Below are 24,160 nucleotides of genomic sequence, written 5' to 3'. Positions count from 1 at the left end.
TTTTATATATTAAAAGAGTGTTTGCTGAAATCCAGTCAGTAATGTGTTAAACTACAAGCACCTGTCCCTGAATTTCAGTTTTTCCAAATCCTGCTACTAAAATCCAGTTATCATATGTGCATTGGATCAAATAATGAGGTATTTTCACAGTATGATAAAAGGTTTCACAGTCTACTTTTGCAGCTAAGTCAATTTTATATAAACAGTCTTACATAAACAGATAGGCTCAGACACAAACTCATGATGCAAAGCAGTAATGTTTCAACAAGAACATCAACGCCAAGAAAAAAAAGGGTAGATTAAGTATGTGTGCCTGCACAACTTAAAAACAACTCTTATTTCAGGGAAACACAATATCTTAAATTACATAATCCACCTTACTTCAGCTGCTTCATAGTTACTAAGGTAAAATTTCCAAAATTCAGTACAAGACAGGTAGCTGTTGGAGAGGGCCCAGAGGAGAGCCATGAAGATGATCAAGGGACTGGAGCCCCTCCCCTATGAAGACAGGCAGAGGGAGCTGGGCTTGTTCAGCCTGGAGAAAAGAAGGCTGCAGGGTGACCTCACTGCAGCCTTTCAATACCTAAAGGGAGCCTACAAACAGGAGGGGAATCAACTCTTTGAAAGGGTTGATAACTGCAGGACAACAGGGAATAGTTTTAAGTTGAAGGAGGGAAGTTTAGGTTAGATGTCAGAGGGAAGTTCTTTACAGAGAGAGTGGTGATGCACTGCAACAGGCTGCCCAGAGAGGTTGTGGATGCCCCATCCCTGGAAGTGTTCAAGGCCAGATTGGATGGGGCCCTGGGCAGCCTGGTCTAGTATTAAATGGGGAGACTGGGAGCCCTGCATATGGCAGGGGGATTGGAGATTCACAATCCTTGAGGTCTCTTCCAACCCTGGCCATTCTGTGAAGGATCACTCTACTCTCAACTCCTATATTACTTACTAGTCCTGTCACAGCAGCTGAATTACAAAGCAACAGTTCTCTTGACTTCTTGTAGTCACACAGTTCTCCCAGACTTCACAATTGCTAATCAAGAACAAATTGCTATCTTTCACAAGGCCATAAAAGTAAACTTAAGTTTTTTTAAGCAAAAGATCACACATCTATAATTAGTTAAATGACAAAGTAAATATATTTGACTAATTGTAAAGGAGTAGGAGGTAAAATGTATATATACATATATACACACACAAAACCGCCTTAAAGTAAATCCTTTCCTTCAGTCTGAAAATAAAGGAAAAAAAACCCACCATCTCTCAGATCTATCCTCTGATCAGATGCCATTAATTTACTAAAACTTACCTATTGATCCTTTAGCTGCTATTGCAACTGCTTCCAAAAGAACCTGAATAATGCCAGCACGAACTCGTGGTGAATCTTTTTTGCAGGCATCAAGGTGTCCAAGAATTTCTTGTATTACATGATGAGAATATTGTGCCTAGTAAAAAAGGAAATATCAGCTTCACCTGTGACTTTAATAAGAATGTATTTATATACCACTCAGCTGTAGTCACAATTAAGTTCCTATTTTACAACATTCTTACCTTTTCATTTTTTAATTACCATCAATTCACATCTAAATGGATTTTAAATAACTATAACAGATGAAACCAACAGGTCCACCCAACTCAGTACAGAGAAATTCAGTTTCAAAATACTTCGGAATGTCCACAAGAGCAGGTCTAGAGAAAATGGGCTGCCCAGGGAGATGGTGGAGTCACCGACCCTGGAGGTGTTCAAGGAACGTTTGCATGCTGTGTTGAGGGACATGGTTTAGTGAGAATTATTGGTGATAGGTGAATGGTTGAACTGGGTGATCCTGTGGGTCTTTTCTAACCTTGGTGATGCTATGATTCTATGAAATGGCCTCAAGTCATGCCAGGAGAAATTCAGGCTGGACATTAGGAAATACTGCTCCAAAAGAGTGGTCAGGCACTGCAATGGGCTGCCCAGGGAGGTGGTGGAGTCACCAAAGAGAGAGACGTTGTGTTGAGGGACATGGTTTAGTGAGAGCTATTGGTGATTGCTGGACAGTTGGACTGGATGATCTTACAGGTCTTTTCCAAACTTGGTGATTCTATGACTATATGTATGACATGGTACTTAATCCAGCTAATTGAAGTTCAAGGATTTCAGCAGGTCTTGCAGAAAAGCATAACTGATACAAATACTAACAATACTCAGCATTATTCTATTATCCTACAAAGCTGGAATTTTCTAACTTCAACTTTTGGTTGTCAGTGCTTGATATAACCCAAGAAACAGACTTTGGTCACTTGGCAACAAACAAGAGAAGTTGCCCATTGGAAAAAAATAAATACAGCAGCACTGCTTCGTAAGAAGTTTTTTTCTTAGTTAGTAAAATCAGTACAGCTGCATTTGCATGGAGATCTAACTAACTTCAGAGATTTCTTTATCAAGCACAATGTCAGAGCAGTACGGCTATCCTGTTCCTTGGTCTGTAGCTTGCTGAGCAATCAATGACTCGAGAACTCCATAAAAACCTTCTTCATTCATTGAAAACATATCTCAAATAACCTCTTATCATAAAGAACAATTAGGTCATTACTTGAAAAGTTTAAGGAACAGAAATGGACTTTCTGGACTTACCGACATAATCTACTGTCTAGTATTATCATGGTGAAGTAAGCACTTAACTGTTTTGTGTGCTCAGCATGCGTATGTGAGAAAAACAAATCCTGAAAATACCTACCTGTATAGAATACATGATGATTTTGAAGCAAGAAACAGCAAATTCATTGGGATCCCATAGCTTATGGTGGTCTAAATGCCTGTGAATAAAAAATAAAGGATTTGAAATCACGGTTTTCTACACAATTGTAGTGGTTTAATGCTAACAGGCAGCTAAGCATCACATTTTGGCTCTCTCACTCCCCTTCTTCAAAAGCACAGGGGGTGAAAATACAAAGCTTGTGGGTTGAGGTAAGGACAGACACTGTTCTTAAACAAACAACAAATTTCTTACAAAATTTCAATTTAAGCAATGTTTCTAAATACGTATCTTAATTACAGCATCTCTTTTGGTTTGAACTTTCCCAAAGAAAATACCTAAAGACGCCTCAGAATAGCAAATGTGGAAGCACACAGATGAAAGTAGTCAGCACTCAGAACACAAGAGGACTGACAGGATGCTTCAACTTATTTAACTGAAACTTCCAGATTCTGTATAAACTCATTGGCCAACTTCTACCAACCTAGTGATCCAGAAGAGCTACTTCAAGGTTGATTAAACCACTGGTTTAAATCAATGCTCTTGTGCTTTAGGTTACCTTCCAGTCTATTGGTGAGCGGGAAGATGACAGCCTAAATTAACGTTTTATGTAATAGCTGAGTGGACAACATATTTGATGGGCAAGAATTTTCCTTCAAAAAAAAAAAAAATATATATATATATATAATATATATATATTTTCAGATGGGTGATATATTTTACTTGCCATAATGCAGGCAGTGTATTCAACATAATTTTATGATTTTGTAAAACACAGTAAACTATATTTTCAGCAGAGTACATTTCATTTTGTTAAAATCATGTCAAATCTTGTTTCATTTCCTTCCCCATCCATCACAGTTCTCTGAATATAGAACATCTAAGTAAGATTTCAAAGCATTTTAACATTGGAGTAACAAAAGCCATAAACCGTCTTCAATTAAGATCGCACGCATGTAACAAATGTACACTACTAGGTTTCTCAAATTAAAAGCAACAGCATAACCACTGGTGCAAATTACTAATTTATGGATCAAGAGACAATGACAGACCCTGAATTCAACCACATTAGCAGTAACCAATGAAAACAATCTTTATAGTACAAAATGAAAAGATGATACTGATGTTTAGAAAGGAGATCTGAAGCTTGTATAGGCATATACAACAAAATCTCATGCATCATGCTTGCTGAGTGAATACCAAACGTCATACTTTTGACATTACTCAAAATGCTTGCACAGATAATTTGTCACAAGAATGGCATTTAATGGCATGAATAGGGTATAACTCATTATACTTGGGAAGATGCAAGTTTTCAGTGGATTTCTGTATTTCTCTGGATCTGTCTAATCTATTCAACAGTGCGAATTCATGCTAAAATTCTGGTAACTGGCAATTTGTGCATCAGATTTGCACAGTGGATGCACACAGAAAGTAGGGTAGTAGCATGGCTGCCTCACATTTAATCCCTTTGGGCAAATAGTAAGTGGTTGCAAAAGCTTCCTCATTAAGGAAATGATCTTCCCAATTTTCTTTTTGAATTCCTGTTTGTGCTTAATAGTAGTAACTCAAAAAAGGCTTTCAGTAGCTTAAAAGTCTTTCAGTGTATGAATCAAATCAGAATCTGTAGCAAGAATTACAGCATCTAAAAGTAGATATTTCCTTAACAGGTGGGTATCTTGAAAATCTACAAGGAGCGGGCAGCTCTCCTTATCACCAAGATGTACTTGTACACCTACTGTACTTACAGATTCCTGCGAAGATTTTCCTGAGTGAATGTCTAATTTGAAGACACTAACAGAGGTGAAAGATGCAGTTTTAAGTTATATCAACATTTGTGTTTTCTGTTTCCTTACTTTTTTTTTATTATGAAAAAAAAAAAAAAAAAGAAAACAAAGGCTACACCTGGAATAATTTCAAGAACAAAACTGAAAAATGCTTAACAGTCAATATCAGCAACAATGTATAGACACATTTGTCCATAATATGCATACATCTGCCATTCTCTGGTATCTAAGCTGTTAAAAACATTCTTCACAGAATATCAGAATGGGTCTTTGAAGAAAACTGCAAGAAAGTAGAAGTCTGAACACAGTACTCTTTCGTATAACTTGGCTCATCTCTTCTCTGACTGCAGCTATTATCAGCACCTTGAACAGTTTCCCATTCAGGAGAAAGGCCAGCTGTAGCAACAACCCATCCTAACCGTTATGCTATGCTTCTAAAATCAACAAAATAGGACTTGCATTTCTCCTTATATAATTAGTTTGAAGTTAAGAGAGAGCCAAGAAAGAGGTGAATTTAAAAAAAAAAAAAAAAAAAAAAATTTTTTTGAAGAAGTTTCAATAACCTAGCCAAATCCTAAATGCTGAAAAGAAAGAAAGAATTGAATGTAAGGATGAAATAAAAAAATCCCTTAAGGTAAGATCTTCCACAAGTTTCCAACTTACGCAAAAACAGGTCTGACAGCATTATTCATATTTCCATAGGTTGCTCTTCCTAACAGTTCTCTGAAACAGTTCTCAGCCAGCAAAGCAGGATTTTCCTCTTTCTCTCCTCCTGTAGGAGAGGACGGAGGACCAGTTCTGCTGAAATAAGACAAAATAACATTCAAGTTACTGCTGAATAACATTTACCTTCCATACTGTGTATGCAATTGGCTGTACAATATTCATTACACTTATTCAATGCCAGTCTGCTGATCCAGGCAAGAATTGTTATCAAATATACATCAAAAGAGAACTCGAATCAAATATTTTATCTCATATGAGAACTGCATAGACCCTTTATATATCTACTCAGCACTGTGGACTGCAATAGTAAATACATATGAAGATAAAAGTAAATGTCTAGAATACTGATATGACTTGTTCCTACTGCATTTGATCAACTACTGCCTCCTACAAAAAATGGAACAGAGGTCACAAAATCATAAGGAGTTGTGCAGAACCTTAGTTATTTTCTTCAGACTAACAATCTCATTCACCTACCCACTACTGAATCCATACTGTGGGTGTTAAATAAAACTCTAATATTTCTGCAGAAACAGATGGGCAGCAAGTTATAAAAAAATAAATACATTTCAAACTAATTAGAAAATTGTCACCCACACAGTTATCTCTAACCAGATAACGTAGAAGTAAAGGGACAATCAATTAGAAAGTGGCTAATGACCACAGTGAACAGTGCTGGATCCCCATGCCCCAGTGCTGGCCGAGGGCTGCAGAGCCCCTGGGGGCAGAGGCCAGGGCTGCCCTATGCCAGACACAGCTCGTTCCAGCATTACAATGTGCTAATATTATTAACGCTACGTTTATTTCAATTATAGAAATGTATTACTGATAGCAAAGAATGATAAAACTTCTGATATTATGGGAGGGAGGTAAAGGAAAAGCTAGAAGTGGGAAGAGCCCCCCAAAACACATCTGCCATTTCTTCAATCACTGCAGTATCTCCCAATGAATTAAAATCAGCAAATACCAACAGTATTTTATATGCAAATGTTAAGTTATGACTCAGTAAATACTGCAGTGCAAAAGTTTGAATGTTTTGTATTATTAACATGTTTTTTGAAGTTCAAATACTATCATTTGCAATTACTTCTTTTCTCTTTGTGAGTGGGAATCAGGTTGACTGTTTATATCACTGTGGTACAGGGACAGTAAAAATACTAAATTGAAGAGAGAATTACAGACACAAGAAGCAAAATCAGGGAAACCGTGATCTATTTTGGACAAAGTAAAACCAGCCAGGACCCAAATTCTTCAAGTGAATTTTGAAGCCTATCCTCACGCTGCAAAAATGGAAGTGCTGGCACCATACAAAAACTGAACACTGGCACCATAACCAGTGAATGGCTGAACCTTACCGAAATAGCATCTAGTCTGCCATATTCCAGTTCTGATGCATGCTTTTAATTATTTTTATTTTTGTTTCTTGCCTCTTTGCCCATCCAACTGCCCTTTTCAAAACACAGAACTTGAACTACTTCAACAAATTAAAGGCAATTGAAAGCTATTCTGAGTTCAAGCACTTCACACATCATACCATTAAGCAGTTAATGACATTTCATTTAAATTAAGCAGTTGAGAATAGAGAGATTTAGAAAAAAAGAAAACAATTCTCACTGAGGTGCAGTATTACTTCTAATGAAATACTGTACCTATAGGTAGAAAGTGTTTGTTTGCTTTTTGCATTCTTCACAAAGCACACGTTAAAAACAGAAGTGAGCATTCATTCACCCACATTAAAAGTAATGTATCTATGCAGTAGGAGATTTAAGAGTGCAGAAATCAATATGCTAAATTCTTTATAGTTCTGTTTTGCAGTGCAAGCTTGTATAATAAATGTTCAAAGCAACATTCATTAAGCATTAGGTATCAACATATGTAGTGTTAAATCTTCAGCGTAGTAAAATCACAGCTTTATAGCACTGAAAGAGGTTGAATACAGAAATGCCACAAGTCAAATGAGCTCATAATATCTATGTACTCTACAGATACTCTAATAGGAAAAATCTTCTAGTATTTCAGGATTACTGAGATTTAAGAGACATAATATAAAAAACCTTGTAGCTTCTGCTAACATCAGACTTTCAGAAAGCCGTAAGTGTTGCTAGCATGTTAGATTTTAGTAGTAATAAAGTCCCAGGCACCCTGTTAGGTAAGTAATGAGAAGTAGTTTTATAAAAGCACAATGATTAGAATACGAGTAACCTGCAGCTTTACTGAGCTGCTGAGCACCTTGATTGCCTCTCTTTTTTTTTTTTTTTTTTTTTTTTTTTTCTTTTCTTTTCTTTATTTCCTACTCTGGTATAGTCATACAGTCATCCTCCTCAGAGCAAAGACACAAATGACTGTGTAGGAGAATCATTCCTGTTAATGTTTTGACACAGACTTACTAGAAAATAGTTTTACAGAGAGGAGTGGGATGGGGTAAGAGAACAAGGCAAAGAACATACACAGTTGATATACCTGGAAGAATTCTACTCAAAACACAATAAAAATAAGTTACAAACTGAGAAGCACTGCTTGGATTCTTGCTCAGAAGAGGTTACAGGAAGAAACTGCAGAAGTTATATGAACATTATGGATATATTCAAACTTAAGTCTCTAAGAAGTATTAGTACTATTTGCCTTAAATAAGGTTGACACTTCCAATTTTACAGTTACCTTGAATGATAATTTATAAAATAACTGAAAATAACCTTTAAATTTTCTATTTGATACATACCTTCCCCTTGTTCTGAATCTTCTAGAAAATCTTTAAAGGGAGGGAAGAATCCCTTGGGTTTATAATATACTGAAAGTATGCACAGCAATTGTAGCATAGTACAACTTAAAAAACCCAGTAGTTTTTATACGTTATGCAGGCAAATTTATTTGAGAGTCACCTATTCAGACACATGGAAGAAATGAGCCACAATTACAATTATCTTTAAAAAAAAAAAAAAAAAGTGTAAATTTTCAATCCTCAACTCCAATAACTATATCTTCTGATTTGAATTCAGGAGTTAAGCTTTGAAGGTTACACAAACATAAATTATGCTGCTCTTTAAGGTAAAGCTTACATATGTTTGCCTCAACATTGCCACAATTATTTTCTATGGACTTCGGATAGGGATATTTTCTAGAATTTCTGCTTCCTCACGCTTTCATTCCATCTGCCAAAACAGATGTTTCTTACTCCTACTCTTCACAAAGCTTCTATTTTGTTCTCCACAAAATATGAAGTTTCATATAAAACAAAATAGGACATTCTCTAACATCATTTAAGGCCAGAAGATCAACAATTTATAAATATTGTTTTCAGCTTTTCTATCATATGTGCATCATAAGGCCCCTATTTGTCACATGGAAATTCATGAGTCTTTTCTTCTACTGAATATGCATTATAGGAAAAGGTTTGAAGAAGCCAGTTCAGATATTTAATTAACAGTTGCTTTATGACAGATTTGTTTTTCTTCCACCAACGCTGCATTGCTCGACAAATGATAAAAAATGAGTCCTGTAGCAGATATAAACTGATCTGCTTTATGCAGCCAATCCAAACCCTCCTTCAGTCAGTAGTTAACTTGGCTGCATAAAGGCAAATATATGCTTGGGGGCACTGTAAGGGGTAATTAAGGAAAGAACATCTAGAAACGCTGTGAGAGCAAGCAAAGGCTAAAACATTCTCAAAGAGCAGGTTCAGAAACCTTTGGCTCTCATTCAGATTTAAAATCCAAGTGGATATTTCTGGGTGTACTTGGTGAGCTGCTAATGATAAGCAGTAAATACATAAAGCATGCATAGACAGACAACAAATTTCAGCCATTTCGTTTGAAAATTTACTTAATAGAAGAGCCAGGTACTAATAGTTAGGAATAAAAGAAGTAAAGCTGAGGTATGAAAAGAAAAAAAGACAAAACTGAATGATTGTGAAAGCTGAGTGTCACACAAAAGCATAAAAAGCATGTTGTCATTGGATGCCTGCTGAGCCTACCAGGCAAGTTTCGAAGCAGCTAGGGCTGCATGTGATGCAAACATTTAAGCTTTTTCACACAGCTGAAGTAGGTTTTCATAAGCTTAAGTTTTACAGTGCTATCAATAACCATTTTCTACACCTGCATAGTGATAAGACATGAATATATACATGGACCAAAAAAAAGTGACATTTCTAAGGTAAATGGCATATTCTCAACATCAGTAATTGCATAGATCTTTTCTGAATGCCAAATTGGCACGTAAATATGCCTGGAAGCTATTCAGGGCAAAAAGAGTAGAATTTTTCTTTAAGAACTGCTGCAGACAGGACAGGGAATTGCTCCGATGACTAAGCAGGAATTGAACCCTCAACTTTTAACAAATATAACTAGTGAAATCTGAGTTACCTACAAACTTCTGCTTAGCAATCACTGCATCTGACATATTACAAAAACAGAATTAGAATTGAGGAGTAAACATGGATATACAACTTCTTGAACAGTGAACAAGTGAAATGCAGGTGGTCGAAAAGACAAAAGTATTAGCAGCAGGTAGGTAAAGCTGTTCTATTTCAAGAACATTTGGCTAATAAACTACTGATTTCCACCAGTAAGAAAAAGATCAGTATCATAAAAACTAAAACTTACTAGTAGTCAGGAATAAAAATACCTGTCAACATCCTCTATCTTCTGCATATTAAACAGTAATGATGGTACTATCTTATCCATGTGCTGAGGTTCCCATATAGTTGCTCGAAGTTCATCATTAACTGCTTTACGAACCACTCCCTGAATGCCTCTGATTCCAGCAATTCGGATCCTAAGGAAGGAAGAAATGGAATTATGAAACAGGAGAAACACAGCACTTAGCAGCGCTGTCTATGTATTACACAGCAGCAATTATGTAGTGTGGAATTTCATCAGGTTCTCAAAAACAGTAATTTGGAAATTACTGATAAATCTTGATAAGCTCTATGGAGTTTAGTATCCATCAGTGGCAAACTTAACCTACTCCACTGTAGAAAAACATTGTGAAACTAGCACTGCTCAGCTGCTGCAACAGCAACCACAATAACACAATTAAGTCTTTAAAAACTGTAGTGAAGGTTGTGGATTAACAGTAAGTCTTTAAAGATTTGTGGAAGATGAACACGATGGAAAGCACACAATAGGTACTTCTGTCAAATTAAGCCCGACACACCAAAGGAGCCACCGCTTTTGTTCTAAAACTCTTTTAGCTAAATTAATTGTGGCTGATAAACAACAAAAGAAAATTTAATACCAGTTTTAGAAAAGATTTAGTCAAGCTGTTAGATACTTTCATTATTTTTAACAAAAAGAACGTGTACGATGAAACGTACAGCAACTCAGCGCTGTTTTATTTTTCAGATATCAAGTTATAAATGGCTAACAATGCAGCCCTCTCTTTTAAAACTATTTCTGAATGAAGCTACATGCATTCAAACAAAATCCAACAGCAGTTATCTAGTCATTTTAGATGTGTAAGTACAACTTCAATAGTGTTTTTATATAAATCTGAGGAGAGGGATACACAAACAACGATCAAAGCACTGTCTGATCCTCCAGTACAACCACAGTGAACTTTTCAAATATTAAATTTTCAATATTAAGGATCTGAGATTGCCATTTAAGACAGAGAATTTCCAAAATCCCATCACTGAAAGACTTTTCACAGGCAACTGCTGTCACCTACAAATAACCTGGATATGAATTTAGTGTTTAAAATGAAGCAATGCTTTTTTCTCAGAATCTCTGATTTTTAACTATTAACTCATCACAAAACATTTTGCTGATACAATGGCTTTTCTGCAGACTTCCTGTTGAAAGGGAAATGTCACTTATGAGGTGAGATTTGCTCTCAGGCTCAGAAATCTCCATTGTTTGACCATAAATGTAGATTTTATTCAAACTCCCATTCACATTCTAGTCAGTAAGTTCAATGGAACCTCAAGCTACACAGGCAAACTGCAGCTACACATGCCCAATTTAGGATAAGCTGAATTATGCTCCAGGCTCTATCAAATGCACTAGCTACTTGTGATATCTGCATTTAGAATTGTTATCTGGAATCAAGGGTCATCTGCTACCCCTGCACTTACAGCAAATTTAATATGACAGCTCCAAGAATGATTTTTTTCTCAAAGGAAGAGGACTTGTTTTAAATTTCTATTTCAAAAGAAATGCATTCAAACTGTCTGCAAAGATGTGAAGAAGTTATATTGCTACAAATCTGGTTATTCTAAGTAAAAACACTTTCACTCACACACAGAATCACAGAATCACCCGGGTTGGAAGGGACCCCAAGGATCATGTAGTTCCAACCCCCCTGCCTAGCAGGGCCACCAAACATACACATAGTATATATAGTATATACTACACTATGGTATATTTATACATAGTACTATTTATACATAGTATAAACACTCCCATAGTATATATATACTTCTGTGTATTAGAGCATTAGTAGCACTAATTTTATGTTCCTTCTGTTTTACAAGGAGGTCTAGAAAAAGAAGATGTAAGTTTTGATGGCTTGCAGCATCAAATTTAACCCATAAAGGAAAGGTTTAATAAGATATTAAAGCATTTAAATCAAGGGTGTGTGCAGTCTTAGGTCACTAGGATGAAATTCCTCCCTAAAGGGTACAATAACATTGCAAACTGAAGCACATGTAACAATGTAGACTGATAATGTGCAAATCTGAACACTTAACAGGGTTATTTTACTCCAATAATAACCACTCCTTTGACGTATGTTACTCTGGAGTATCCTGAGCTGCAGATAATACCTGACAAATAAATCAGAATTACACTCTCAATGCATCTCATGCTCGTGATCATTACTGAAATTATCTCTTTTATGAGGGGAAACGAAGGTAGAAGAAATACTAAAAAAAAAAAAATACTAAAAAAAAAAAAAATCTCAATCTGTGCTCCATATGTTAACCTGTTACAGAATGTTTTATGTTAAGTACTTTAATACTTCTTTTCCTTACACTAAATCTTTTTTAAAAAAAAAAAAATCACAAAACTCATTAAAGCGTTTATGAATATAGTACTTTGTAACCATCAGCTTCAGGTAAATAAACACACTGAAAGAAATATATTGTTATAAGGTAGTTGCATGATACACCAGCTTCACCAGCAACTTGCTTAAGAGAAAGAGCAACCAGCATTCTTGCTTAAGAGTCACAGAACAGTTTGTGTTGGAAGGGACCTTAACGGTTGTCTAGATCCAACACCCCCTGCCATGGGCAGGGCTGCCACCCACTCAGTCAGGCTGCTCAAAGTCACATCCAGTCTGGCCTTGAATGGTCAGATAAGGAGCACACCCAGCTGTTCTGGGCAATCTGTTCCACTGCTTCATCATCCTCCTTGAAAGATCTGCTTACTTAAGCCTAACCTAAACCTACGCTTTTCTAGTTTGAAACTCTTGTCCTTTGTCCTGTCACTACACTCCCTGATTAAGTATATGGACTTATCATAGTTGGTTGAATAATTTAATGCATGGAAATAAATGAGTGCAACAGTGATGAAAATTATACAGTTAAATATTGATGAACGATTCACATAAAGAAAAAAAGCACTAGGGGGAGCTAAAGTTAAAAACATTGTGGTGCTTACATAATGTTGAATTCATATTAAATTTTTCACAAAGGCATTTCAGTTTCACACAGTATCATATGACAGACATCTAATAAAATTCAATTTTAAAGAATAATTCTCAAATAACAGACTCAAAATATGCTTTTCTATTTATGTAGGCAGCCCCACTGATTTCTCAAATGAGTTATGCAACTTGCACACATTTGAAGTAATAAGTGCTGACCTTCTGGAGAGAATCCATGCAATTCAGCAGTCATCAATGAGTTAAAATTTCACCTGAATATTCTATGAGTCCAACCTATCTAAGATTTTCAATATTTGGTACCACTTAAGAAGTCAATTTCATTTTTTTCCCCACGGAATGAATGATTCCACTACATACGATAATAAAAACTTTACAGACAATTCTTTGCAATACATAAGGAACAGCACTTACTCAGTTTGTGTTTCTGGATCATGGTCACATGAATGACACATGGCACTGAACCGAGATACAAAGAAGTCATAGCGTCTGTGATATGAAGGTGTGTCTTCCTCAATGTTGGCAAATTTGACAAACTGGAAAATGAAATATATTTAAAGAAGTTTTTGATACCAAGGAGTACTAAGCTTCATTTAATAATAATACGAAACAGCGCATTAAAATGGAATCCAGATTTTTAAATAATATCACAATGTTTAAACATCTAACTTCGTAGAAGAAAATCAAACTGAGAGCTTTTCTTTTTAAAGAATTTCCACCAGAACTTCATTTAGATTATTTAGATCATTACTAAATGATGAAACTGAATCAAATTACGTATTATGCAATATGGAAACATCTCAATAGCAAATGTCTTTAAGTCATGCAATCTAAGAAATGCCACTGACTGGCAAAGCAGCAACCAAGTTCAAAGGAAACAAACATGAAGGAATTCTGTCAATTCTGTTTATTTTCACAATAGGTAAAAAAAAGAAGAAAAAATAAGGAAGGGAGCAATCATGGAACTGTAACCCACTCAACCGAAGAACCATTTATCTAAAGTTTCACTCACAAAGGCCACAAAAAATATCCAGATTTGCAAACATCTACGAAGTAACGAAGGGATAAGTAACAATCAACGTAAATTAGTCAACTAGAAATCAGATCAACTCAGCCTAAATTATTCCTATGACAAGGAAACAGATTTTGTGAATCCAGATGAAGCAACAATTGTCAAAACTTCAGTGACGTTGACTAAAAAAAACCCACCAATCTCAGAGAAGCTACAAAAATGATGTCAAAAGAACACTTTCCATACAACAGATGCAGAAAGGTTTAAAAAATACCAATACATGTAAAACATCAAACTGCAGTATGGTACTCAGTGAGTTTCTGAAGGGGCCCTTCTAGAATTAGACAGTATTTCAAGTTTTACTAGAGGCTACCATTTTAAGGCAGCTGCGCAAACAGACATCAGACACAACTGAATGCAGATAAGAAACTGAGGGTTGTATTCAACAAAATTTGATGCTTTTATACAGTCATGATAAAGAAAACAATTAATTATGATATGTATTATTTGTGAGATCTATGAAGAAAGTTTTGCCATCCAATTGGCATTAATAAACCCATAGATGAAGTAACAAATCCATTTTAAGCATCACTGCTGAAGATACTGATTAAGTGATATCGTCCTTCAATTATTCTACAGATGAACAAGTTGTATGTTTTAAAAAAAAAAAATTAAAAAGACTGAAAGGTATTAAATTATCTATTCTAGAGCTGCCAAAAAAGACAGTAGTCTTCCAGTATACAGAAGAGACAGCTGTGAAAAGAAAACCAATAGTATGTTTTATTTGTTCAGTGGTAGTAAGAAAAGCAATAGCGAGCTTACAGTGCAGCAAAAGCTGCTTGAGCTAAACATTAAATAAACCACCTAAGTGAACAGACTGCCTGAAGGCACTGTGGATTCTCTACCACTGAAAATTTTAGAATGGACTACACAGAGAAGAAAAAAAAGGGCAAGGAAAAGATGTCAGGTCTAACACCGTGCTGATGTTGCCTCATGAAGCACAGTGATGTCATATTAAGATAACTCCACTTTTTCCTCTGCAATGCATTCTTATCAATTGCTAAACAAAAGTTGAGACATTTGTTGTGCATCTACAAAGATGCAGATATTTTTATCACTTTCCTACATACTTAAAGATCAGCCCAAATTTGGTATGATCTACAGTACACTGATTTATGGAGGGTCTGAGATAACTGAAAGACAAACCTGTGCATTCCTGAGAAAAATATACCACATTCTACTCTGTACTACTATTTTTTCTGCTTTATCTAGGACAGTTATCCACTGCAACCACACTATCAATTCACCTTCAGAAAGTTTCTAAAACGATATTCCCATTCATTACTGAAAAAGGTGCAAAATTGTCTAATACCTGTTCATTTTATATAACTTTCTGTAGTGAAGAGCTTGTATAGTCAGGTGGTAAGAAAGTGAAAAAAAAACCAACAAAATGGCAAAACAAGAACAACAAAAACAATCCAAAAGAACTGTATATTCTGCTGCCACAGATGAGAATTCAGTCCTTGAACGGCAATCACACTGCTTTCTCAATAGGGTGAGGTATAAAAACCATCTTCTCCCTCAACGTACACTGGAAAATGCTTTACTGTCTTATTTATTTCTCACGATTTTGTTTCACAGATTGTTTATTACAAAACAAGTACACATTCTGAAGGTTTTTTTGTTTTTCGTTTGTTTTTGTTTTTGAAAGTCGAAACCTAATCAATCCTTAAGTTCATGGGGGAAAAAAAGAGTAATACAATCTGAAGTGTTCTTCAAACATTCAAGCATTTAGGTTTACAACTGATTCACACAGCAAACTTCCATCAGCGCACAAACAGAAGTAATATACTATAGATGTGGTCATGAGCTTATTAACTTTTCTAGCATCCAGGATCAGCAGTAACCATCTAAAATATGTGAGGACTTGACTTCAAATAACAGTATTTGCTAGGAGGAAGATCTCCTCTTGTACTAAGAAATTCTTTTATCAGAATTAATGAAGAATTGAGACCATGAAAACATTAGCTACTCTCTGAACATTTCTCCTAAACCGCAATGCCATTTTACAGCAGGGGTGCAAGTACTCGGCCTCTTAAAACAATGCTCACAGTTAAATACCCAGAAAGAGAGAATGATTCCCTCCAATATATCATAATTTCATCCATCAAACATAAAGCACTTCCAAGTGATTTCGAGGCTTAGCATTCAGATGACTAAATATTTAGGTCACAAGAAATCTAACAGTCGTAAGACTGTTATGAGTTGCACTGTCATGAACAAGTTTCCACAGTACATATTAGTCTATACTTCCTACTTGCTGGGAAGTGATGTTCTTAAAATGTTATAGCTGTTAAACTTACAACATCTGACTCCTAAGCATCTGAGATATTTTCAAGCACAACACAAACACAAAAACTGTTTAACTTTAAAAAGGCGATTTTTTAAATGAAATTTCAAGCAGTTGCCTAGGATATGTTTAAAGTAGGCTTTCTTATTTTGTTTTAATATATATAGATGTAAACATGTCTGTCAATCATAGTAAATGCTTGCAATAGCATACCGACATTTTGGAAGCTTTTCCAATACAAACATTACACAATACAGAAGGTACAACGAGGTACTTACATTGCTAATATCTATTTCCATTAATTTTGAAATCAATAAAACTCAAGTAGTATAAAACCTTATAAATCTACCACTAAGGCAGGAACATTTTCAGAAAATGCAGGTTTTTCAGAAAATGCTTATCCAGGATTGAGTCAAGAAAGTTGAATCATATTACCAGGGAGAAACAGACTGCACAAGTCCTATGAGTAAATCATACAAGTTTTGAAATTAAACTCCCAAAGACATAATTACTTATGTATAATTATGCTGTCTTATCACTCTGAGATAGCCAATACTTCATATCTGTAGAAAAAATAGATGTTGGGACAGAAGCTTTGACACCCTCTAGATGTCTTTAAAGAAGGTCTGTTTTTTCTGCAGCAGTTCAAGAAGAATCAAAATGCATTATATTTAAATCTAAGTTACATTAAAGTGACGATCTGTAAAATGTGTAGGCTGGATCTGAGCAGTATTTTCTGATATTTGAGCTTCCAACTCAAATATCTTTGATAGCCTGAATTTTTCTCATGTTTCATTTGAAGTGGGGAGATGATGATATAGATAATTATAGAAAAAGCTACTACATTATGAGGAAACTATCACATAGGAATAACAAGAAGTGTGTGAACGTATACAGGCACTGCAGTAAGCAACTATAGAAAGAACAAATATTTCAAGGTTCAAACACCAGATTCATACAGCTACAGAATTCCAGAATGGTTGAGAACAGCAGAGACCTCTGAGTCCATCTAGACCCTCTTGAAGCAGACATCCAGGGCACAGGGCCCAAGGTCATGTCCAGCTGCCTTTTGGACACCTCCAAGGATGAGAAGGAGACTCCACAGCCTTTCTGTGAAAGCTGTGCCAGTGCTCAGTTACCTGCACAACATAGAAATGTTTCCTGGTGTTCAGAAGAAACCTCCTGTGCTCCATTTTGTGTGCAGCACTGGGTACCATTAACCTCATAAATGCACTACTAAAATGACAATTAACAATGAAAAGAAAAGTTTTCTCAGTAACAGAAATTAGTGATTTAGAAATTAGCAGGTTGTCACCCAGCAGATCAGGCTGCTCTGGTCCCCAGGCAACCTGCTCTTGAATATCTCCAGGGATTGGGCATCTACAGCTCCTCTGGGCAGCCTGTGGTAAGCCTGACCCTCACCATTCTAAGTAAAAAATTTCTTCTACCTTTCTTTACACAAAATCACAGAACCAAAGTTGGAAAAGACCTCCACGATCATTCAGTCTGACTGTTCACCTGTCACCAAATATTCCCCCACTAAATCATGTCCCTTCATACAACACCTAAATGTTTCTTGAATACCTACAGGGACGGTGACTCAACCACCTTCCTGGGCAGCCCACTCCAGTGCCTGAACACTCTTTCTGAGAAGAATTCTTTCCTAATATCCAACCTGAACCTCCCCTGGTGCAACTTGAGGCCATTCCCTTTAACTATCGATAGTTACATGGGAGAAGAGGCCAACCCCCACCTTGCCACAACCTCCTCCCAGGGAGTTTGGAGATGCTTATTCTTCCTGGTTAAGAAGAGCAGACAAAATGAATTAACTCTAATAGTATCACAACCATGGATCTAACAACACATTTAATTATTTGTACAAAGGGAGATACAAATATTCTACATAATTTTTTAAGCCGATTTACAGAATTTCGGTAACAAGAGAGAAATTAAGCACTTCAATACATTTCCGAACAATAAATTTACTACAATCAGCTTTCAGATTCTATATTACTTAGCAAAGGAAGTCTCAGTTTTTCTTACCACATTTTTTTCCCCACCAGCATATGTTGTCTTAGCACACGGTTAATAAAAATATCTACCATGACAGAAACAGACTTTCTGTATTTTACAGATACTGCCAATTTGAAACCTCTTCTACTCCAAAAATGAAACAGTTCACTATTCAATTCCACCTGTTCTCAAATATCTGTGTAAGCAGGTTTACAGTTATGTTATTAAAAAATTTCTAGGAAGAAATTACTTACAAATGCAATGTAAAAAATCAGAAAATAATTCACTAATTTGAAGAGCAGGCACAAGAAATACATAAATAAAAAAATCAAAACAATTGTTTTTCCAGAATAGTATTCTTCAGCTTTGATTTTTAAATGTAAATAAATAATAATAGTTAAAAAAATAATAGGTTTAAAAGTCAAAGAGATGAATACAAACTCTGCAGGCTTTTTTGTTAAGATCACTGAAGTTGGAAGGGATCTCTAAGATCATCTAGTCCAACCATCAATTCATCACCACCATGCCCCCAAACCACATCCCCATAACTTGTCAGTGTAGCACACACAGAGTCCTGGTGTGATGAGCAGTGTTTCATACAGAGGAGTGGGAAAGACAGCTAAGGATCCCTCCATGGAGCATCAAACTGAAAAATTTCTGCCTCCAAGAACCTAACATTTACAAGTTACGGAAAAACCCTGAAGGCGCCATCAGCAGCTTCCAGGTCTTTCCAAGACTTCAAACTTCAAGAAGTCTTTCAGTAAATAAGTCTGGCTTTTTTGTTGGTTTTTTTTTTTTGTTTTTTTTTTTTTTTTTTGTTTTGTTTTGTTTTTTGTTTTTTGTTTTTTTAATTTGAAGCAAAGTCTGTTTGGGAGGCTGAGAAAAAACATTCAACAATTAAGACAGCTGGCTCTTACTTGAAAGTCATAAGTGCCTTTATATTCCTGTGAATCTTTGTAAGTCACCTTTGGAAAGGAAAATAATCATCATATTCTTACAAAGATAGAGAATATGACTGTGATTATAAGCAGAAGCTAGTGTGAAAATCATTTTCAACAGCAACAACAACAAAAAAATACAGAAATTTTCCCAAATACTGACTTTTCCCCAATTTATGTTTTACTCATAGCTATTTCAGATAGTACCAGTTTCCTCTCAAAGTGGTACAATAGAATAATTGAAGCACATAAAGGATAATTCAGTTATACTTCACCATCTATATTTTATTTGGGAGGGAAAAAAAAGCTATAAAAGGATAAATGGGATGATAAACCTTCTCCATGCCTGACATCAAATTTATTTAAGATCCTAGTAGGCCAATGTCCTCAGTAAAAGACAATTTCATTGCCAATACAGAGTTTTCTCGTCTAGAGTTAACACAAATTGACTTTTCTCTCTATTTACTACATGGGGCATCTAGAGAAATTAGCATAATAGACTAAAACTAGCCTTTGGAATATTGTTGAAGATCCACATATTCACTCTCCTAACAGAATTTAACATCTCATTTTTGCTTACCAAGTTTCAAGACAGAAAAACAAGAAATATTTCCTAATTTAGGAAATCTATTGACCCATTTTGCTCATAAAATGCCTCATTAGGAATAGACAGCGATATCAAACAGATGACCGTAATGTGAACTTCTGTTCAATATTCATTTGGAAGTGATGTGTGCCTTGTATACCAAAGTGGAGGTTTACAGTAACTGTTTATCACTGAGGATTTTAAACAACTGGACAGTGATATACATCTTCCATTTGGCAGCTGTGAAAATAAGTTCCAAAGCTTTTTTCTAATTCTATAAGGGACCATGCCAAGGCACTGCTTTTACAATAAAAAAAAATCAGGGAAGTAGAGCTCAAAGATATTAAAGAAGACACATACAGAGAAACAGAATACTTTGAGTTAAAAGGGACATTATGGCAGAGACACCTTCCCATCAGATCAGCTTTGTCAGGCTCAAGATCCCCTCCAACCTATCCTTGAACAATCCCAGGGATGGGGCATCCACAGCTATATGGGGCATCCACATATATATGTATGTATACATATATATATATATAGTGTAAACACATTTCCTGTCAGTAAAACTGTCCTGGTGGTCTGAGGTACAAGGGGAAGCTTCTCCCCTTTGTCACAGCAAGAATCCTTTGTGTTCAAATCTAGGAGGAAATTCTACACCAGAGTCATATCACTCTAATAGACCTTCTTGCCTCCCTGAAGTACAGCTTCATTTAATTCCATGAGCTAGGAATCATGCCCACAGGAAAGTCCAACAATTTTACAGAATCCACAAAGAACATTCCTCACAGCTAGCAACAACAACCTACATTAAATGCAAGGTCTGTTTTTTCTGCAGCAGTTCAAGAAGAATCAAGATTTAAATCTAAGTTACTTTACATTAGATTACATGAAAAAGGAACTTATTTCCTCTTTCTCACATCACTTCTCTTATTGCTTGAAAGAAATAAAACATTGCCTTATCTACACAGTGTCTTTAGGTCTGTCAAAGTCTCAAAATAAGAATCCACAAAACAGCTTTCCTATTCCTTCCAGAAGAAGTTATTTCTGCAGAGGATGAGCCCAACCATCAAAAGAGTTTGAAACAGGTTTTTCTGCCTCTAGCTGGTAAATGTTCTGTGCCCAAACAGTGTATCTCACCACACGCAGAACCTTCTCAGTTCATGTAGCTGACAGATACTTTGTCAATTCTGAAACTATTTTGCCTTAACAAATAAGCAAAAACTTAGTTTAAGTTAGCATCCAAGTTTACTCACAGAATTAGTTCCAAGAACTTGCAGCTTTGGTTCACCTGATTCCAGAAGCTTGGCCACCATATGAAGAAAGCTTTCCACAAACGGCTTTATGCTTTGAGAATGGCAAGCCATTAGAAGTTGGTCCAATGCCTCCATGGCAATTAAAACATATCTGAAAATTAATAGTGGAGAAACTAACATAAACGCATGTGCAACATTTATCATTAAGTCTTCACTATGAAAAAAATTAGAAAAGAAAGGATGAAGGTACATCTTTCACAGGATCTAAAGAAGAAGAAAATGGTAATTTCTATATTGCGTCAAACAGGATTTTTCAAAGGAATAAATACAGTAATAACAGTTCTACTTAGAACATTTCGTTTTCAACTATAGACCCCAACTTTCTATTCTACATTTTCACAATCCAAATCCCACGAAAGGAAAGCCATCAAATTATCCACAATTCTGCACAGTGAGAGCACATTCTAATTAAATGAAAATGAGTATAATTAATTATGCTAACAAGTTGCCATTTTTCCATTCTACAAAGTTATAAAAATATCTTTTGACATCACTTACACCAAAGACAATGGCCTCTGATGGATATTGCTCTTCTCTTCCAATTCTTGCATGCAATATTTTTGGACATCATATTCATATTACTTATAATTTTCTCCTTCTGACTACACCTTACCTTCTAAACTCATCATCTTTGATTTGACCCTATGTTCAGCTACCTGTTAGCATCTGTTTTTAATGTTGTGACTTACTTCCTTACCCGTATCGATGTCTGACAACATCTCGGCTCAGTCTCTCTGCCAGGTAAGCACCAATTCGATCCAGCTTTTCTGGTGCAGAAACAGCATAGAAAGTCAGCTTCTCCATGTCAGCTTTAACAAGTCCATCCTAAGAACACAAAATAACAAATAAAAATAATTACATCTACAGAAATTATGAAGCTTTTAAGTGCTTTCATTTTGGCTACTCAGAGTAAAAGATCTGACTCAGATTACAAAATATGCAACTTTCAAGCAAAATAGCCAAAAGCTTTAGCTCCAAAAACCAGTAACTTCAAAAATTATGTTATGTAAAAACAAGATTTTACTTTAAACCTTTCACTTCTTCAGCGTCTTGGACAAGGCTGAAACACAGGCTACCTGAAAGCTAATCGTGAAAACAAGATCAGGCAGAAATTAATATATTAGTTACAACGTGAACTGTGATATGGACATCCTCATTTTTATTTTCCTGTAAGTTCTCTAAACATTATCTTTTTCAAATAAATGGCTGAAGTGTTAAACATGATCAGTTGCAGGTAAGTACATTTTATCAACCAAGTCTTCTAATATTTTAGCAAAGCCCTGCAATTCAGTGAAACACCATGGACCAGCTTGGAGATGTTCACAGACAGCTGTAAAACTACAACTGTAGGCACTTGAGGTCTCTATATTTGCATCAAGTCAGGAGATTGCAATAAAGCTATAAAACCATATGATTCCATGTTTCCTGTGCTTACTATACACATAAATCGTTTCCTTTAAAGCCATTAACATACATCAATGCAGTAACTAGCACTCATTACCAATACATTTTAATGAAAAGCCCATGTACTCTGCAGATAATAATCCAAACATTATACAAATCCTGACTGCTCTGCTCATTTTTTCCATGATAAAAGATATAAAACATTTAAAAAAAATGTAGCACCATAAACAAACTCCATTACACTGCACAATCATGATTATGTACAGATAAAAGCATTATTAACTGTTATTTCAGAAATCATTTCAACAGAGAATAGTCATTAACACAACTCTGAGATTATTCAAATGAAGTGTTTACATACGCAAACAAAACAAGTGTTCATGGTTTCTAAATTGTTATGAAGTCAAATGCTACCTCTGTGGCAGAATACCAACATTAATTAAATCTCCATTTAGTTGAGAAAAACATACTTTTTTCTTTTCAGTATGCACTGCCCTGCTCTGATAAGGGAGTTAGTCAACTATTTAAAGAGGTTCCCCTCCAAATGAATTTTCTACTAATCTCTGTCAAAGATATGAAGCATTACAGCAGAATTTACTGTGAAATGTGAGAATAAAAATAAATGCTGAAGCGTTCCCTACAAAAAAATTAACTTCTCAATAACCCTTACAATTTTAAGTCATCACTCACTTTTGGATCTTCGGGAAATATGTTATCTACCAGACGCTTGTAACGAGGTCGTAAAGCAGCACAGCAGCAGCACACTCCTGCAGAGAGATGTAGCCACCAGAATTTAGAACAAAATTTTAGGAACTCTGGTAATTTCACCTTAAGAGAAAGAAAAAAAAAAAAAGATAGTGCTTGCTACATAAGGAAAATTAAGGTAGTTGAAAAAGATTGATAAGTCATATAAGCAAAACTGGTATAAAGCAATAATTGCAAAAATATGCAAACATTGGAAATGCACCTGCCATCAAGCCATTCCAAAAAATACATGGAAAGACCAAGGAATTTCAAAAGTTAGCAGTACAAAAACCAAGACTACTTTCACTTGCTCCTTTATGTTCATTCTAAATGATCACTTCAAAACCTAACCAAACACACATTCTATTTGCTCCTGAAATCGTCACTGTATTTTAGAGGGAATCATATAAATTGATGTAAGCATGTCATGGTTCTATGTTTTTTTGTTTTTGTTTTTTGTTTTTGGGTTTCAGTATTCCACATCAAAACATCATGTAGTGTACGGGGCATTAAAGTGTCATTGCCCCAATTCCAAGTACCTATCCCTGTACATTACAGCAGTCACGGGATCTGGCCCTTCCGGGTGGGGGGGGGGGCGCTCTCTTGCTGCCTTGCAGTGGGTGCTGGAGGGTGCTTTCCTAGCCGTTCCAAGCTTTTCAGGTTTGAATCGGTCCCGGGAACTCTCTCTCTCTCTTATCTTGTCTGATTTATTAGTCTCAATTTCAATTAAATTGTATATATTGTGTTATCTTGTATTCCAATATTATAGTAAAATAAGTTTTCCTCCATAGATTGTTGCCGCTGCTCTTTTCCTCCCTTCCTTCCTTCCCATTTTTGTGGGACTGGGGGGGGGGGGAGGGCAGAGGCCTGTCGCCCCTGTCACGGACATAGATTGATCTGGTCAACTCCGTGACAAAGCACAATCAACAAAAGATTCTCCACTTCCATTATTT

General features: G+C 35.8%; 1 protein-coding gene across 8 annotated transcripts in view; it reads right to left on the bottom strand.

Annotated features, from left to right (window-relative positions):
• The window catches only part of EFR3A (EFR3 homolog A), a 69,017-nt gene that overhangs the window by 24,628 nt on the left and 20,229 nt on the right, over positions 1–24,160 (bottom strand). For 6 of the 8 annotated variants that reach the window (XM_042869610.1, XM_042869611.1, XM_042869612.1 and 3 more), the window contains 8 exons: positions 23,154–23,230; positions 21,757–21,884; positions 21,000–21,150; positions 13,262–13,383; positions 9,869–10,018; positions 5,186–5,323; positions 2,718–2,796; positions 1,307–1,442 (listed from right to left, as the gene is read on the bottom strand). In XM_042869610.1, coding sequence (XP_042725544.1) covers positions 1,307–1,442; positions 2,718–2,796; positions 5,186–5,323; positions 9,869–10,018; positions 13,262–13,383; positions 21,000–21,150; positions 21,757–21,884; positions 23,154–23,230 — 981 coding nt within the window. Of the gene's footprint in view, positions 1–1,306; positions 1,443–2,717; positions 2,797–5,185; positions 5,324–9,868; positions 10,019–13,261; positions 13,384–20,999; positions 21,151–21,756; positions 21,885–23,153; positions 23,254–24,160 lie in introns of those variants that run through there. The other 2 variants (XM_042869609.1, XM_042869608.1) reach the window with 2 other exon arrangements.

Source organism: Lagopus leucura, unplaced genomic scaffold (assembly GCF_019238085.1).
Source record: "Lagopus leucura isolate 7727_CA_CO unplaced genomic scaffold, USGS_WTPT01 Super-Scaffold_100002, whole genome shotgun sequence".
Lineage (NCBI taxonomy): Eukaryota > Metazoa > Chordata > Aves > Galliformes > Phasianidae > Lagopus > Lagopus leucura.
The sequence above is the reverse complement of the archived record's forward strand: the minus strand, read 5'-3'. Positions and strand labels throughout refer to the sequence as shown.